Source organism: Pipra filicauda, unplaced genomic scaffold (assembly GCF_003945595.2).
Source record: "Pipra filicauda isolate LSUMZ 115617 unplaced genomic scaffold, ASM394559v2 scaffold25_size4600443_pilon, whole genome shotgun sequence".
Classification (NCBI taxonomy): domain Eukaryota; kingdom Metazoa; phylum Chordata; class Aves; order Passeriformes; family Pipridae; genus Pipra; species Pipra filicauda.
In genome coordinates, this window is record NW_024104376.1 from 1,551,343 (window position 1) to 1,570,142 (window position 18,800).

Consider the following 18,800-nt stretch of genomic DNA (forward strand, 5'->3'; position numbering starts at 1 on the left):
ATGGGGAGATCTTTGACTCTTAATATGATGATGGGGAGGAGGAAGAGTTTGTCATTATCCAAAATACCCTTACAAATGCGCATACAAGCTGTGGCTTTCTGATAAATCTCTGTTAAATCAGTACCTGATAAGGTGTGCTTTGTTTCACAGGTGTCATGCAGCTGACAGGTACACTCGTGGAGCTGATGGTCACAACCAGGGCAGAAATTCATTAAGCAAAACAGAATAAAATAATCAAGGTGTTTTGGAGCTGTTTGCAAGATCTACTGAGTTGGTCGCTCATCCTGTCAAAACAAGACAGCATTTGGGGCAACAGTGTGCTGCCAGTGGCTGCCATGGCCAGCAAAAGAAAGTCGACAACTCCCTGTATGGTGCGAACTTCTGAAGTCGTGGAGCAGGAAGGCGCTGAGGGTGTAGAAACTTCTAAAGAGAAGGGGACTGGCACACCACAGCAGGATTCCAAAAAAAACTGGCCTTCAGAAAACTCAGTCAAAGACTGTGAAGTGGTTGAGGCAAAGCCCCCAGCTGAAAATCAGTCTAAGAAACCCCAGGGTGGTTATGAGTGTAAGTACTGCCCTTACTCAACACAAAACTTAAATGAATTTACAGAGCATGTTGACACTCAGCATCCAAATGTCATTCTCAATCCCCTGTATGTCTGTGCTGAATGCAACTTCACAACCAAAAAATATGATTCTTTATCTGACCACAACACAAAATACCACCCGGGAGAGACTAACTTTAAACTGAAATTAATTAAACGCAATAATCAGACTGTTTTAGAACAGTCCATTGAGACCACCACTAATGATGTTGCTGTCACGGGTGGGGGGCTAGAAAATGCAGAGTGTGATGATTCACATCATGGGGGAATTAGCACAAATAAAGTGCCAATGATGAAACTGGGAAAGCCTAAAGGGGAAACCAAGAAGGGATCGAAAAAGCCAGAAGAGGGAGTTATGGAAAACCACGTGGATGGTGCTCTCCCCCGTATCATAACTGAAGCCACTGAAGCTATTGCTTGTATAAATGGAGACCTTCTCCAAGATGTGTTAGCCCATGTTATGCCCTCTGTACAGCTACCACCAAATATCAACCTTGTCCCCAAGGTCCCAGTCCCTCTGAACAGTACCAAATACAACTCTGCACTGGACACTAATGCAACCATGATCAACTCCTTTAATAAGTTTCCGTACCCAACACAAGCAGAGTTGTCATGGTTGACAGCTGCATCGAAACATCCGGAAGAGCAAATCCGAATCTGGTTTGCTACGCAGCGTTTGAAGCATGGTATAAGTTGGTCTCCTGAAGAAGTGGAGGAGGCAAGAAAGAAAATGTTCAATGGTACTATCCAGGCAGTTCCCCAAACCATCACCGTCCTACCAGCTCCTTTGGCAACTGCAAAAATGCCGCAGCCCATCATCCAGACAGCTTTGCCTTGTCAGATACTGGGCCAGACTGGTCTGGTTTTGACTCCTGTGTCAAATGGTTCAACTGTTTCCTGTTCACCGATTACACTCGCTGTTGCCCCAAACCAGGGGCAAAAGAGGACAATACAGACCTTATCAAGTGCCCCAGAGGCCAAGCGTCCTCACGTAGTTCAGGTGCCTGAGATTCCTGCCAAGCTGACAGCTGTGCCGCTGACACCAGCCAGTGAGCGGAAGAAGACGAAGGAGCAGATAGCAGAGCTAAAGGCCAGTTTCATGGCAAGCCAGTTTCCTGACGATGCAGAAGTCTACCGGCTTATAGAGGCAACCGGTCTTTCCAGGAGTGAGATCAAGAAGTGGTTCAGTGACCACAGGTACAGAAGTCAGAGGGGCATTGTGCAAATTCCTGGCGATGCTTTAGGGAAAGATCAAATAGCACCTTCAGCTGGTCGACGTGGCTGGTCGTTTCACCCATACACAGATTTCACTCCCCAGAGATTCAAAGAGATAACCCAAGAGCAGCGTAGGGCCCTTGAGGAGAGTTTCCTAAGATGCTCTTTTCCTACCCAAGGAGAATTGGACAGGCTTCGAGTGGAGACTCAGCTGAGTAGGAGGGAGATAGATTCGTGGTTCTCTGAGCGGAGAAAGATAAGGGACAGCATGGAGCAAGCTGTCTTGGACTCAATGGGATCATACAGAAAAATTAAAGCAAAAGGAACTCCCAATGGTGCAATAAGCCAGGCAGAACTTCTGAGTGGCTCTCAGCTTCCTGGTGCTTTATCTGTGTCCTCAACCACGTTTAAGAAAACACAAGAGCAGATTCATCTACTGAAAAGTACATTTGCAAGGACCCAGTGGCCATCGCCCCAGGAGTATGACCAGTTAGCATCTCAGACTGGGCTCACAAGAACTGAAATAGTCCGCTGGTTCAAGGAAAACCGGTCTTCACTAAGAACAGGGTCACTTAAATGGATTGACCAGTACCAGCAGCAGTATGCTGTTGATGGTCATAACAAGCAAAGCCAGAAAAAGGGCTCCAAACACGCTGAGAGTCCAAAGAGCGGTAACGAGGTGTCTCGGCAGCATTACCAGGATCATAAAAAACTGAATGAAGAGAATGGAGGTAAACCAGTGGTGAGAGCAAAAAGAGACTGTGAACCACTGAAAGATTCTTTGTTGGGGAATCAAGGAGAGAGTATGGACAGGGTGGATTGCAACAGCCACGACGGCCACGGCAGCGAGGAGAACGAGGAGCCGGCGGAGGTGAACTGGGTGGAGGTGACGGTGGGTGAGGACGACGCTGCGTCGGACTGTACAGACAGCTGGAGCCAAACGGCACCCGAAGGCCAGACAGAGCTGGCAGACTATGACTCTGAAAGTATATCTGGAGACAATTCCCACATATAGACAGGTAATGCTGGTGGTGCCCTGTTTCTCTGAGCCTGCCTCTGTCTGGGTCTGCTTCCAGCATCCTGTAGCCCCTCTTCAGTATAAATTCCTGGAACCCATCCCTGCTGGATCCTTGTGCCTGCTGGATGCCTGAACAAAAGGGAGACCCATTCTGCTTGTAAAGTAAAGCCAACTATGTGGTAGCAGAGGAGTTAGTGCCATTTCCCTTGTTTCTTGTCTCCTTTTGGTTTAAGTCCTGGATAAGGGAGATTTTTCTAGTTTTTTTTTCAGTATGTGATTAAACCTTAAACTTTCTGCCTTTAAACAACCTATGAAACCTCTGCAGCACTTGATAAAAAACATACCAGCTGAGCCACACAAAGAAATAGTAAGTAATACTAGTTGCTAATATCCCCCTTGCTAAGAGATCATTGATCTCCTGTGAATAGAGGCTGCGGCTGTTTTTGCACCTCAGGTCCTTCCTTTGCAGCATCCTGCCCTGCTTGGAATAAAAGGTCAGTGGGGGAAGGGCCCAGGACAGAGATGCTTCTTTATGCAAAAGCAAGCAAAAAAAGAAAAATGTTGTGGGGACTGAAGTGGCTCATGCAAATGTGCTCTCTTGCAGGTGAGAACTGTCTCCAGCCTCGCTTTGTTCTGCTTGCTCACACTAGAGGCTTAGGAAGTGCCCCAGACTGAGCTGTGTGGGTGTTTTAGCAGCTCTTCTTCACAGGATCTTGAATTTAAAAGCAAACTGCAGGGCCTTGCTTTAAGGGGGGGTTTGTACCATCTTTCGCGATGTGAAAGGATGTGTTATTTGGAGGTCTGAAGCCTGTTTCTGATGGGAGTTGCGCAGGTATAAATCTGGAGCAAGCACGTCAGCATTTCTTGACTTGCATGTTGAATTGAGTTCACTGGAGCCTGTAATGTTTTGTGCTCAACCGAATCTGTCTCTCCCCATCTGGAGTTTCCTTAAGCTAGAAGTTACCCTACAGAAAGCTCAGCATCCTGCATTAACAACCATAGTGAGAGAACACCTGTTTTAGAAGGAGTTAGTAGTTTTCTGGTGTCTAAAATTAAAATATACTTTAGCATTTCTTTGTAAAGAAAAAGAAATACAAAATACAAAAGCCAGGCAGGACTGATAAAATGCCTCTACGCTTGCACTAAAGACTTTTCTGTTATAGTTGGCAGTATTTGGATTGAACTGCCGGTTGCAGACATGCAGGTTTTGGTAGCAAGCCCTGCTGACTAGCACTCCGTTTTCTCCATGTGCAGTACTTGTCCAGAAGTCTCCTGGGACATCTTCTCTGAGTTAAAAAGGGAAACCCTGCAGTGGTATTATTTTTAACTATGAATTGTGTCAGCTAATCTTGAGAAATGTTATGACATCATCTATATAACAAAATATGTTAAAGCTTCAGACTGCAGTGCAAGACACTGTTCTGCATTATCCTTGCAGAAGTTGGTAATTAGGGATATGAGTAACAGGTGGCAAAAGCACAGATTAAAGGAAGAAGGATGTGGGAACCTCGGCTGGAGGCACGCTGGGGTGCCACTGTTGTACAGCCACATAAGAAGGGAGAGCCAGGATCTGATCTGCCTTTTAAAATCAAATGTGTGATGAATAAATGCATTGTGGGATTATTTGTTTTCAGGATTGTTATTCCAGATCATTTCCTCCTTCCAGCTATGAATACTGGTTGTGAGGAGAGGGAGCAGACCAGGGGTTAGGAGGGGGAATGGGGAGGAAGGCAGGAGCTGGGGGAGTTGCCTTTCTTACAAACCTGTTGTACTACAAAACAAGGCTCTGCAACAGTCCTCTTCCAGCAGCGTGCCTGCACTTTTGTCAGTGCAGGTATGTTGGAGTGAATCTCCTGCCTCTGTGCCCTGCAGATGCTGACCATAAAGCTCCAGGGCTTTGGGGGTGCTCAAGTGTTATCAGAGAGGAATTTTAATAAGAACTTTGATCTCAGTTAAACTTTTGCTGAGTGGTCCTTTTGGTGAGGAGCTTTCCGGTGGTTGCATGTAAAATACACCTACTGAGAAAAGGGGCACTGGAGCAGGACTTCTGCTGCAAACAGCATGCAGTAAGATCAGAGGGCATTTTGTCCTGCTCTTTGCTTGTCTCTCAGCATGCTGGCCTGGGGACTTGACAAAAGCCCAAAGTCTTTTTAATTTTCCTTTATTCTGCCTGTAAGTTTCAGCGCAGAAACGCAAGTGCCTGCTCTCTGGCACCCATGTGGTGGAGGCATTATCACAATTATTGTGACACAAAATTTGGAAGCTTTATATCCCACACTGGTGGGACCCATGGAAAAATCTCAGCTACTGTCTCCTTTTTCCTTAAGGATAAGCTCTCACTCTTTGTCCAGAAATGTTCAGCTAAAGCTTTGGTGTTCAGCTAACAATGTGTTATGTTAAGTGACATTCAGGTATGACTAAAAACGAAAGACTGCAAGATTGAGAGCTTGTTTCTGCCTGTTTTCATATAAAAGCCTGATTTTTTCTCAGGTACCATATGTAAGAGGTGGACTGAAGAGCTGACAAGGGACTTCTCTTGAGTCTCACACAGCCACGCTTCCTGGGTGAACCTTTCACTGCTGAGCCCTACATCAGGCAGAAACATGCTCCTTTGATATTCATGCTGTTGCTATTTTGTCAACTTGATGTACATAGTCTAAAAGGATCATTTGTTGGTGATTGATCTCCATACTCCTGTTGGCTAAATTTGTGTGCAGCTTCTGTAAAACCTCATCTCTTCCAGACTGTCTTGGTCACTCTCTGCTCTGGTGTGTAGCTTTGAGTTTCTGGAACTATTGGAGAGCATTTGTGTTACAGCCTAGACAGACCTTAAGCCTTAAAAAATTGAGTATTTCAAAACTGATCCCTGTTCAGCAGATTCTGCTTCTGCTGCTGCTACAACTAGAGGAAGTATCACAAGTGCCTGACCTCCTTGAGAGCAAGATGCATGCTGGGCTCTGAAGTACCATCTCAGAACTAAGAAAAGGCTCTGTTACTAAGTCCATATCTGAAGCTTTTGGCAATATTGGTTTTTTTTCTGTGGAGCAGGTCAGGTTTTCTGAACAGTGAGGCTAAGAGACCTGTCCCCATAGAGCAACAAGGCCTTCAGGATGTTGAGTGGCTGCTGTCAGGTGCACTGAAGCCATCACTGAAAATGTTCCAGATGTTGCATCATGCAGCCTTGTGTCCCCCTTGTAATATGGCCCAACTGCTCTGTCAAGAGAGTATTTTAGATCCCTTTCCATGAGTATAAATATTCCTGTCTTCCTACAGCATGGGTCAAAATTAGGTCTGTTGTCCCCATTTGTGCAAAACTGACAAACAAAAACTGGTCCTAAATTAAGTACAGCAAACTACAACTCAAACAGGAGAGCAGGACCAGAGTGTGCCTGAGTGGCTGGCAGCTACTGCTGGCTTTCTTCATGATGTCGTCTCCCTGTGGGGTTTTCCCAAGATCAGAGCTTTTGTTTTTTCTCAGAATCATACTTTTTCCCCAAATCTTCGTTCGCGAAGCCTAGCCATGATGATGACTTTTTCCCCACCACCACCACCTTTCTGCAGTAAACTGTCTTTTTTAGAGTTATTTCATTACCTCCATTTTTAATCCTGAACCTTGCAAGATGTAGACACTAAAGTTTATGACTCACGGTGGGAGCGAGGTAGGTGGACACCCTGGAAGATGTGTGCCCTGGCTCTGGGTAGGGTCTGTGGAGATGTCCCAGAAAAAAAAAGGTCTGAAGACAGTTGCCCCTTGCAGATGCTGTATGCAGATGCTAGGCATCAGAGGTAGTCTGGTTTCTTTTGGCATTTCCAACCCCTTCTGCACTGCTACAGGAGCTGAGATCACGTTTGCTGGTGGCACAATATGTTCCCGTTCCTTGGTGCCCAAAACTGGTAAAAGGGAACAGCACTGGGGCTTCTCTTGCTTTCTGCTCAAGTTCTCACTCTTCTTGTGGTTTAGGGTTTCCTCTAAAAGACTAGCTACAGTGCCTGTTACTGGTGCTGTGCTCCAAGGCACCATCCTGAAGTAAATCAGCGTGAGTTTGACTACTGGTTTTTGCAGAATTTAGGTCACCCTAAAGCATTTGAAGGAATGAGAATGAAGTAGGGAGGATGTGCTTTTTTCCCCTGAAACCAGTGAGGCGCCCTGAAGACCTAAGTTCTAATGTAATGAAGGACTTCAGGGGGAGATGCAAAACCCAACGCTGCAATTAAAATTTTCCACTGAGTCAAGAGGAGTGGGGACCTGTTTGAGGAAAGGTCTCAAGGATGGGGAGGACTTTTCCCCTTGATGTTGGTGCGAGGCAGTCCTTTTCCTGGGTGTGACTGTGTTGTTCTCTGCGTTGCAGATGCCAGACAGAGCTCACTATTTCTGTGGGAAATAACAGACCAAATAGCAACATCTATACCAGGTGTGAAATAATGGCTTAGTTCAGGTTTTGGGAAGCACTGCTGCAGGATGGGTGAGGAGGATGGTGCAGGAAAACCATCTCATGCAGCTCCAGCAGGAGTGGATGTTTGCACTTCTTGCACGTTTACACCTGAGAGGGGAAGAACATGCTGAACATGACCCTTGTCATAGAGCCCTTGCTCTGTGCTGGGAACTGGGGATACATGTAGATTGGTGGCTATCTGAAGATTGTGTGTTGGGGGGTTATTTTTTAATCTCTGGTCCATGGCACAGCCTTTATGTATGTGCAGGAGTCATAGCAGAGCCAGGGAGCTGCTCTGCAGAGCACAGGCACATCCAGTTTTTTCCATTGTCTTGCAGTTTTTATCGTTTTTTAAAATAGTGCAAAACAAGAAGTATTATGAGGGAATTTACTGGGGGAGAAAGACCTGAGGTCTTCTCGGTTTTAGCACTATATGTCCTGTGGTCACAAAGTAGCTACCCCAAACATGTGTGCACATCATCTTTGAGTCAGTGTGAGAATCTGCTGAGTTAAGGCTGTATATCCTTGTTAGAAATCCATAGGGGATTATTAACTGGGTGTTAACATGCAGCAAAACTACAGCACCCTACCACATCAGGCTGTGATAAGGATAGGCTTCAGAGTACAGTTAATAGAAAATACAGAGTTACTGTGTGTGCAGGGATGTAAACTGGAATGCCATGTTAGTTAACAGCTAGTTAGTTAGTTGTTCATAGTGCCTTCAAAAATAATATGCTACTTTTATAATTTTTGCAGGGGTACTCCTCAGCTGCACTGTCCTGACATTGGAGGGGAAATGCTGTCTGAAAATAGAAGAAAACTCTGTTTTCCTGCCTGGGGTGAGATAGCGTGTTTGGCACTATCGACGATTCCCTGATGACACTCCACAAGAGTATTTCTCGCTGTGCCTCCACAAGTGGCGCTTGAGACTTGGAGTCGCAAAGTCCTACTACTGCATTTCAAAAGAAAAGAAAGAGAAAAGGGTCCTTGTACATAGATTTCTCTTCAGTTTCTCCCCCCCCCAACTTTCCTGCCCAGCCTCTTCCTCTACTGGAACAGATTTGTACAACACGAAAATTTTGTTAATTTTTTTAATAGATGCAAGTTATTCTTGCATATAATGCAGAATTTTGGGGTTCGTTTGGGGGAGGGAAGTGTCTTTTGTGGGGGAGGGAGAGGAGAATTTTTTTTTCTGAAGTGTTTTAAGACAGAGTTGCAATCTTTTGGCGTCGTCTTGGTGCAGATCAGCATCTGAGCCCAGATCCCCACCCCAGTTTACATTTCAGCCCAGTTAAACATGTTCTGGAGTGGTGGGTTTTGGTTTTTTCCCCTTGTTGTTTTGAATTTTTTGTTTTGTTTTATGGCCACCTGCTACTGGTTGAAGTATTTAAATCTCTGCTTTTATGTGCTCCTACAAGGCAAGTCTTCTCCAGCTCCTGTACTTCACTTTTCACCAGCCAGCCCCAGCTGTGGGTCTCTGAAGATTTGGCTAGAATGCCTTTTTTTGTTTTGATTTGCTGGGTTTTTTTAGCACTTTTTGTTTAAACTTGCAGTACAACCTCCAGAGGGGTTGGAGTGAGGAAATTAAGATGCTTCATAACTCAAACTTGTGTTTCTTTGGCTGGTACAGTGATGGACACCATAACCAGCAGTCTGCCCTCCAGCTTTAGATGTTGTAGCGCACAACAGAAATTTCTTATTAACCCTTGCCACTAAATTTTTAGATCAATCCTAGGTTCCTGATTGCACTTTTTTTTTTTTTTTTTTCAAATACTGCTAATATGGATTTGTGTGGGAGTGTCTGTCTGTGCACATGTGAGGAGGAAATGGAGAGAGAGCAGGAGCCTGGGTGCAGGAGCCGTCCGGTGCGTTCCTCTGATGAGCTGGGTTTGGAAAACTTGCCCACCTTTCAGTACGCTGCACAAATAGGTTGCTAGGGAGTTTGAATAAATCTGACTTTTCTAACTTGTTGCTCAGTTGTTGTAACTCAATAAAGCAAAGGCTAAACATTTTGGTAACCCCTTTCTCATCTCTTTATTTTATTCCATTTAAAATCCAAACTCATCCCAATCGTGGTGCACAAGGACTTGGTGCCTTTAGAATCACAGTTAGGGTTTTAACTGGTTTTGCAGTATTCAGCTTGGCAAACACTGACCGGATTGAAGTGAACTCAGTGAATACTGATGTTCGTTCCCTCCGTGTCAGTCAGCTCCTTCCTGCAGGAGGGATTTGGATAGCGCTTGGGAATGGAGAGTTGGGAAACACCTTTTATTTTGGTTGCAGTCACAACTGAATGAATGAATGAAGCCGTCCCTGTGACTCACCCATATGTAGTTATTTTTATTAATCATCAGCACAACATTTAAGTATTGAGGGAGGTTTACAGTGGGTGGCAGCAAGCACTCAGTGACTTTTCTTACAATAAAGTTGTCTGGTTCATTGATGAGGGGGAGTGACTGCATGGGGCACCACTTTGCTTGCTGCATTTGTGTAACAACAAAAGGTGGGGAAATGACATCAGCTCCTCCATGGACAAAGGCTGACAGAGGATGAGTCTGCACATCTCCCATCACACAGCTTGGATGTTGATCTCTGTGGTGGAGGCAGAGGCCAGTGCAGTCATGTATGTACCCCCACATGGGTTGTCAGATCAATGGATGCAAGCATCAGTTGACCAATAGGAAAATGCAGGACTCTGTAACTGAAACTAATGGCCAGTTTTGTTTGCTTTGCTTACATGAAAGGATGCTAATATTTTAATTGCCCTTGTGAAGTTTTTAACAGCCACTTGGCGGCTTAATGTTCCTGTTTGCATCTCTCGTGTCTGATGCGTGTTGTACATCTGTGTGTTTGGAGCACTGACTTATTTTGCTTAACGCCCAGGGAGCTCAGCAGGAGGTTTAGGAGGAACAAGACCCACCTGGGTCTTTCTGTATTTGAACATCCCAGACGCTGTGGGATCAAGGCCCAGGACTGGGGCTCTTTAAGATCTCTGCAATTCAAATAAAACAATAGCAGTGGCCCCGGAGTCTGTCATCACACAGATAATAAAGCTGAAGCTGTCCCATAGCAAACAAACAGGCTTGCAAAAGACTGGCACAGTCTCTGCCAGCAAGGGCAGACCAGTGGCACCAAGGAGGTTTGTGCAGGCAGGTGATGGTGTGGCACCAAAACTTCAGATGTTGCGGCTCGTTGGGGAAAGCCGAGCCCATGTTTTGTCTTAGTTTAAAGTAACCTGTGTCCCCCCAGAGATTGCTTCAGTGTGGCTACCAGAACGGGTTCAGAAACTGAGCATTGGAAGCAGGCTTTGTTTTTAATTAATAGGGACGCAGTGACTGTGTTTCTAGGAGAGTCCCAGCGGCCAGGCACAATCAGGACATTGTTTGTGCGTGGCGGCCATTAGGGATAGGCTTGGCCTTGGGGTTTTGTTGCACATGGATAAAAACAGGCTGCTGACACAGAATTTCCTCCTGCATGGCCCTTGCAAGACCCTGGCATTGGCACTATGGTGCGTGGCTGTGAGCAGGGCCTTGTGCCTGGCAAAGTCCTGCTGTGAGGAGACGGCTCAGGACCGCCTTTCCTGGGCAGGGTCCCCCCAGGATCAGCAGTCCCTGGTGCTCAAGTTTTGATTGACATCTTCCACCATTAACCTAAGTGTCTTGAAATATTCTAATCAGAAAAAATCTAGTTAACACAAAAACATGCAAAAATGAATCGGATTTTTGCACATGTGCAATACATTTTTTTAAATGTGACTTGTAGAAACATCCATCACTGGGAAGTTGGGAATGACTTGAATTAGGTGGCCTCTGCTTCCTTAATTTAGTCTGCTTTTTGCTGACAAAAGGATGGATTCTCATTGTATAGACACATTACTACTTCTGCCTAGTCCATAAGATGCTGGGAAGCTCCTTACCACTGTTGGAGATCTGGGGACTCCAAGCACATAACAACACAGGTACAAATTCAGACAGGTCAGACAGAAGCCTTATTAAATGCCAATAGGGAGAGACTGCTCAGACAGTAGAGAAGAAGAGCATCACTGAATAGTTTGGGTCAGAAGGAACCATTTAAAGATCATCTCATCCAACACCACTGCTTTGGGCAGGGATCTCTTGCACTAGATCAGGTTCTTCAAAGCCCCATTCACCCTTAGCCATGGGAAGTTTTGGGGCACCAACTTCAGCATGTATGACCTCCCTGTAGTCTAAATGATTCAGTTTTCTCAAAAGGGGGGAAAAATCCTGAAAAAAAACAAAACAAAAAAAACCACAAAAACCAACAAACAAAAACCCCAAAACAAACAAAAAAACCCCCAACCAAACCCTTTCCAATCACACAGTAGCACCATTTCTAACCTCAAGTCTCCGGATTCTGACCTTTGGGAATTTCATTTAATGTACTGCTTTGTAAGTCAGCCAGTGAGTGTTGCAAGTAACCTGCATTTGTAAGGTGAAACCCAGCAGTTGCAGGTCTCACTCTCAAAAGAAGGGGTGTCCCAGCACCACACGGACCATCACAGGCTGGAAGGAAAGGGCTGGGTTATGCAAGAAATCTGAGTGATTAAGAGCAGAGTGATAATTATGATCACCTACAAATCCAGAGAAATACATAGGTAGGTAAAACAGCAAAAAAGATAATTAATATTTATGCATTATATTTGCCATTAGCAGGAATTTAACCACTGAAACTTTATTTTCTTGTAGCCCTCAGATATTGTTAGGTAGCAAAAAGACACATCCTGAAATCTTACTAGCTTACAGAAAGGGGAAAAGAAATAATTTTGAAGGCACGTAAGACAACATTGTAGGAAGTCCATTTGGCATCCTGATAGCAAGGAAAGAGCACACCAGTGATGGAAATGAACTTTTTATTATCATGTGCTAAGGAAAAAGACATGAGAGGGAAGTCATCTGTACTCATTTGATCGGTAACTAATGGAAAGCAGTTGTGAATGGGGCCTGTGACTCTTGAACATAATACTGGAAATATTCATAATACAGCAGGAAAAGTGAATGTATTGAGAGTGAAAGCAAGAGAATACACAGTGAAGGAATGGAAAAGCAGCATGAAAAAACCAGGACAGGGTTTCTCTGGTGTTAGGCAGTTGAACCATATCCCAATCAGATTACTGCAAGCTCTGGCGAGGACGGAGGTAAGAGCTGAGTGACCGGGTAATTGTCAGACTAAATCACACACCACATATCTTGAGCACAGCAAGAAAAAGCAGGGGGGTTCTAGTGTTTTCTTATTTCCACCAAACCTGATGCTCTAAAAGGATAGTTCCAATTATATTAAAATTCTCATAATTTAAGTGTACTTTACACATCCAGCAAGTTGGCTCAGGTGCAGTAAGTGAGACATTTTTGGAGCTTCCTCAGTACACATCACTTTCCTCCTTTTTTTAATCTTTCTTAAAAATCTAGATCCTCCCAGTCCAGATCATATAAAACTTAGTGTGCAGCAATTTTAATCTAAAAAATAAATAATTTTGCAACATATCTATAAGAGAGTGAAAGGAATAATAGCATTAACCCAAGTTTATGGACATAGAACCTGAGACGTGTGTAGTTATTCACAAGACTGCTGAATAAATGTGCAAAGGGCAAGAGCTGGAGTTCAGCTTGGCCTTGTCTTGACTTCTCAGCGAGGAAGCTTCATTTTATATTTGTATCAAATCATTGCTGTTTCATTGGCATTTCTGTCTTTCACTCAAAGCCTTTCCCTCTACAAGAGGCAAAGGCAGAAGGGCAGAAATGAGCAGGTCAGGACTAGTGCTGGGGCTTCTCCACATCCCACACAATCCTGCCAGGACATCCTTCTTCTCCAGCACAACTCTCCAGGCAAAGCTTTCACCTTCCAGCCTTAATTCCCTCCACCGTTAAGTCTCTCTGTAAACGTTTTCCCTCCATCTTCCTTTCCCAGAGACCCATTTTGGGGGGGTGTTGTGGTGTTGCCCAGCTGGCAACTCAGCCTCACACAGCTGTTTGCTCACTCCCCCTCAGTTGGATGAGGAAGAGCATTGGAAGGGTAAAAGTGGGAAAACCCACGGGTTGAGATAAAGACAATTTAAAAGATAAAGCAAAAGCTGTGTACACAAGCAAAGCAAAAAAGGAATTCATTCACCACTTTCCATGGGCAGGCAAGTGTTCACTCATCCTTAGGAAAGCGGGACTCCATCACATATAACAGTGACTTGGGCAGACAAATGCCATCACTCCAAATATCTCCCCTTCCTCCTTGTTCCCCAGCTTTTATTGCTGAGCATGATGCCATATGATATGGAATATTATAGATTCATAGAACAGTTTGGGTTGGAATGGACCTTGAACATCCATCTAATCCAACACCCCCTGCAATAAGCAAGGACATCTTCAAGTCCCTGAAGCGCAAATCAAAAACATACCCCCATACCAGCTACTGTGAAGAAAATGAACTCCAACCCAGCCAAACCAGCATAGGGGGCACCTGGGGAAGGTGCCAGGTGCTACCCCCCACCCTGGCTGGCATTTCTGGCCATTGCTGCAGCTGCTCTTTCATTCCTATGGAGGGGGAATTTCTTCTCCCTTTATAGTAGAAGCTCACTGCACGCAGTAGGGTGCTTTATAAACACATTAGCATGCATGTGTGATTAAATCCCTCATGGTATTAGGAGCATTGCTATCTTCTCCAACTGACAGGAACAGAACTGTTCAGCCTCTTTGGCCTCCCTGAACCACTCACACGAAGTCATTAATAATACCAAAAAGCATTTTGCCACACGATGGCATGTGAGACACATCTGTACCTAAATGTTCAAAGTTGACATATTTTGCTTTTTCATCCTCCCATAACCCCAGCAGTCCCTCTCATCTAAGCGCTGGGGCCACCAGCTAGTGCTGGTGAATGATGATGCAGCTCTTCAGGGAAGTGGAAATACTTGACTTTCCCTCCTGCTTTGATGTGCTCCCAGGACACATATTAAACAGCAGCATCATGTTTTATCGCCTGACTGTTAAACCTCTTCATAAAGGGATCTTCCTCAGTGCCTATTCATTGTAGCTGGGGTTTCACACAAACTCAGGCTACTCCCTGATGGTCTGTTGTCTACAACTCTACTCCAGTTCTCCCAAGGCACTTTTGAACATTTACCTTCACTTCTGTTGGCTGTAGCTTCAATTATTTAGCCCTGTGGGTTGGCTGCGGTCTCACCCAAAGGGCCATGTTCCCCAGAACTGTCTCCATGCAAGGAGAGGACGCTGAGCAGGAGAGCTGGAAAGTCAGGGAGGTTCCATGCAAGCGGGAATTTAAATCAGCACTAATTTTGATTTTTTGGGGTAGTTATTCACTATTACTTGTGACACATTTGCACATGCTAAGAGCAAGGGGACATAACTGGAGCAGCTGTGACAGAAATGGGATGTATATGCAGAAGTACCCCAGAACTGGAAGCACAGCTCCAAGTCTCTTCTCCAGCACAGATTCAGACTTCAGCCACAACCGAGCAAACAGCAGGCAAAGAGCACCAGTGTTGGGGTGAGGGGGCCCATGGGTTTGACCCAACGTGGCCCAGGTGAAGAGCCCAGAGCCAGGAGCGCAAGCCAAGACCTATCCCTGCATCTGAAGGCTGGCATGCTCAAAGGCTCCCTTATTAGGGATTTAAACAAAAGGAATTTTAATCTTTTTTTTTCTTCTTCTTTTTAATGCCAGCATTTGAATGGGGAGGGATGCAAATTTTAACACAAAGCCATACACTGAAGGGCATGGAAAGGCAGACATTGTCTTCAGTAACATTAAAAGGAAGGCCAACCCTGCAGTATCAGAGCAAAGAAATGAATACTTCTTTTGATTGGAAAGTTTCTCCATGCCTGGTTGCAGTGCAGCATTGCACAACAGAGGCTGCTGTGGTTGAGAGCAAGGAGAATTAATTACTTTGCTTTTTGAAGCATGGACTGCTCTGCTCTGCTGTGCCAGCTTCAAGAACGATAAGCACTTATCCAAAGAGCGCGGTTTTGTCCTCCAGCGCAGGAGTTTTGCCTGTCCAAGTCACAGGAGGCTGCTGAATATTTGGTTTGCCATCTCAGGGAAGGACACTGAACTGAGCACCAGTGTTGGCCACACAGCGCCGTGGTGTCATTGCGTTTGGCACTGCCCCAGAGTGCTGGCTACTGCCACCACAACACATTACAGCCCCACAGCACAGACAAGGTATTGCCAAAAGCACATTTATCTCCAAATCACCTCCTCTCAGAGGAATTTGCTTTCAAGGGCATTTCAGCATCTAAACAAAGATGAAGTACACCTCTCTGAGGGTGCAAGCAGTGAGGTGGTGGCACCGAATGATGTCCTCCACGCTTTGTCCTCAGCTAGGCAGCAGCAAGTTAAGCCACAGAATGGGCTTACTGATGATGTGTTTGGCCTTTCAGGGGGGCTGAATTATTTTCTTGAGTCTCTTACACCTCCCACCTCCACTTATTCATTTAGGAGGAGATTGGTTTTTTTATACAAGTGACTTGGAACTGAAGTCATACAGGTCGCCAAGGCTTTACTCCCCTACTCACAAATAACTTCCAGGTGGCCCTTGGCAGGAGAAAAATGGTTTTGTTCAGTAAAAGCACCACCCACCAGTTCAGGGTAGCTGCAGATGCTGCTGCACTGACCTTCAACAGGCAAAATCATATGGTGTTTAAATTTCCACTCTAGTGCTGACACCCCTTCTGAAAAAAAGCAGTTCCCTCCTCTCCCAGAGCCACTGTTTCTGGCCACCTGCAGCTCCAGCTTGCCAGAGTCATAACTCCTAGTGCTCTTCCTATTCCCAACTTTTTAGCAAAAGCTGTTGATTTACCTAAACAGTTGCAAAAGAACCAAAGGACACAGGCATAAGGTAGTTTTTACATGAACAGCTCCTGTTGGCCTGTTGTTAACAGATGCTTCCAGCAACACTGAGAGAACCTCATCCCAGGTCTCTGTAGAGCCAAAACCAATGTCTCCTCAGCATCCTGCACACTGAATTTCTTCATTCATCTTCACAGTCACAGCATCAATAATTTTTTTTTAAAAAAGCATGCCAAACATAAGACTAAATATAAAAGCTACACAGAGCTTATCAGGCTTTTATCACCATTTCTTGATACCAGCTAGAATTGCCCTATTCCCATGCCTGGCATAACTGATTTTAATTTGATACTCCTGAACCATACTCAGCTAGCACCTAAGCAAGCCAAGAAACAAGCTGACAGGTAAGAAAGATCAGCACCTCTTTTGAATTATATTCTTCCTGAATTATCATGTGCAGATAGCGATTTCTTAATTGACACTTATGCTTGTTCAACACTAGATCAATCCTTTGAATATGATCCAGACTACCTGCTTCTTAAATCCCCACTTGGGTTGCAAGACAGATGTACAGAGGTGGGGGGAAAAGACAGTTATGCCCCACGTACTCTCTGCTGTAACGGATATTCAAAAAGAGAATTCCTGCAGATCCAGAGCATCAGTACACTTCTTTTTTCCACCTCCCTTCCCACTCCTTTCCCCAGCTCTTTACCGGGGTTGCAGTGCCAGTCAGTGGCTGTTTTTCTGGGAAACATGTAGCAAAGCTGAAGCCTGACACACAGTGGCATACTCAGAAATAAATTCAAATCCACAGAATTGCCCTAATTTGGGCAATATTTGGCTTACAATTGCTTCCTGTCCAGCAAGGAACATCTAAGAGTAAGCTTACCTTTTGGTATTTACTTAACAAAGCTTGCAATTTCAAGACACTCCTTTGAAAGGGAAAAAGATTAAAGCTTTTTAGGTTAGATAGTGGGTGATTTCCTCCAGAGATTCGTTTACACCTTAGGTCAAAAAAAAAAAAAAAAAAAAGCAGCAATACAGCAAGGTACCTGAGTGATCTTGGCAGTGGCATCAGCACTGAGTTACAGATCACCAAACATGAGGGAGATGCCACGTGCTGTCCTGCCCCTCACCCTGGCTGGAAGGGATGCACAACCCAGCCCCACTGTCCCAGCCCTTGCCAACCCACTGGCACTCCCGAGCTTCTTCACTGCCGAGACCCTCGTGTTCCACCCAAGTCCCCAGAGAGCGAGCAGGAACGAGCCCATCTCCAGGCATTAAAAAACAGATTAACCCATAGAGTGGGACTGGATTCCCTCTGGCCTGTTAGCTTTGGAGGCATCAAGACAAAACTATTCTTGGACAACCTTCCCCAGAGTCAGGGTGCTGCCTTCATGGTGACAGAAGTATAGTTGTTTTCCTGCTTTCCACTCTTTTCCCTAGATTACTCCTGCTTTTCCTCCCCTTCAGTAACACGCCTATGCATCCTCTTCAGCATGGTTTTTCCTTTGAACAATGCAGCCAAGGGTCATGATTAATCACAGAGTTTTCCATACTTCATTTCTCTGCTCATTGTCCCATGCCACTTGTTGAGAACCTTATCTTTATTAGCTGGTCTTATCACAACTCGATTACACATTAACAGAAACTCTCCTTACTCAACAGGATTTCCTTTCAGCTTCAGAGGGCAGCCCTTTGGAGCAAGCCACTCCAGCCTAGGAAGTTATTGATCTCATTCAAGATGCATGAGGGAACACGGAAAGCTCTAGGACAACTCTGAGGAACTGGTAGGGACAAATTTAGAGGACAAAACACTTCTATAGGGGACCAGACCCATTAGCTTATGTTTTTCATATTGGCATTAAATTATACAGTGAATATTTGGTCCCTGTGAACAGTGCTCTAATAGCAGCTACAGAGATATCTCAGATCCTTCAGCACGGGGATTGCATCCAGCTAGAACATCCCCCTACCCACTTACCTATTCAACCAGATAATACAGCCCTAGGGCCTGTTGTTACCTGTCTGCTTTCAAGAAATTAGACTGATACGGTTCTTAAAGAATTACTAGATCTTCAAGTGCAGTATCATCACACATACATGTCTAACAGAGGATCTTTCTCCTTCAATGCTACTATAACCTTGCCTAGGAAGGTTAAGTGACATCAACTTGTATCAATTGCTCTTGGTTTTAATTCTTTTCTTAAAAAATACATTACACAGAGAAATTCACTATTTAGAAAGGACAGAATGATAAGTGCGAAAGAGGGAGGAAATGTTAGAGATGAGAAAAGCAATTCCTGAACAGGTGGCTCTGTGAACCCCATAAACCCATCTCTTGTGAAGACAATGGTCCATCCAAGAACTCCGCAGCCTGGTGAGACCTCCCAGTGTTGGACAGCCCAGGTGAGAAGCAAGCAGAGCTCACCATTTGGTTAATCACAGCTTCCCTTCTGTTTGGGAAGAGTGGCTTGTCTGCAGTGACATGCCATTGCCGTGGCCCTTCACACTCCCCTCTGCTCCCAAAACAGTCCATGCACATCTCCATGGGGTGGCTCCAAGGAACAGAAACAAGAAGGTCTGGAGAATTCAAAGGACACTCAGCTAAAACAGCTAGAAAAAGAATGGGTAAGACAGAAAGCACAAAAACTCTTCTTCTGAGGTAGCAGCTCCAAAAGCAGACATGGCATTTAAGAACGAGAACTCTTGAATT

General features: G+C 44.9%; 1 protein-coding gene across 7 annotated transcripts in view; it reads left to right on the plus strand.

Moving 5' to 3' along the window:
- Window positions 1-9,288, plus strand: part of ZHX2 (zinc fingers and homeoboxes 2) — a 76,101-nt gene extending 66,813 nt beyond the window's left edge. For all 7 annotated transcript variants that reach the window (XM_027726993.2, XM_039382163.1, XM_027726996.2 and 4 more), the window contains 2 exons: window positions 151-2,838; window positions 8,027-9,288. In XM_027726993.2, the coding sequence (XP_027582794.1) occupies window positions 336-2,834 (2,499 nt within the window). In that variant the 5' untranslated portion in view covers window positions 151-335 and the 3' untranslated portion in view covers window positions 2,835-2,838; window positions 8,027-9,288. The remainder of the gene's footprint in view (window positions 1-150; window positions 2,839-8,026) is intronic.
- The last annotated feature ends 9,512 nt before the right edge of the window (window positions 9,289-18,800 follow it).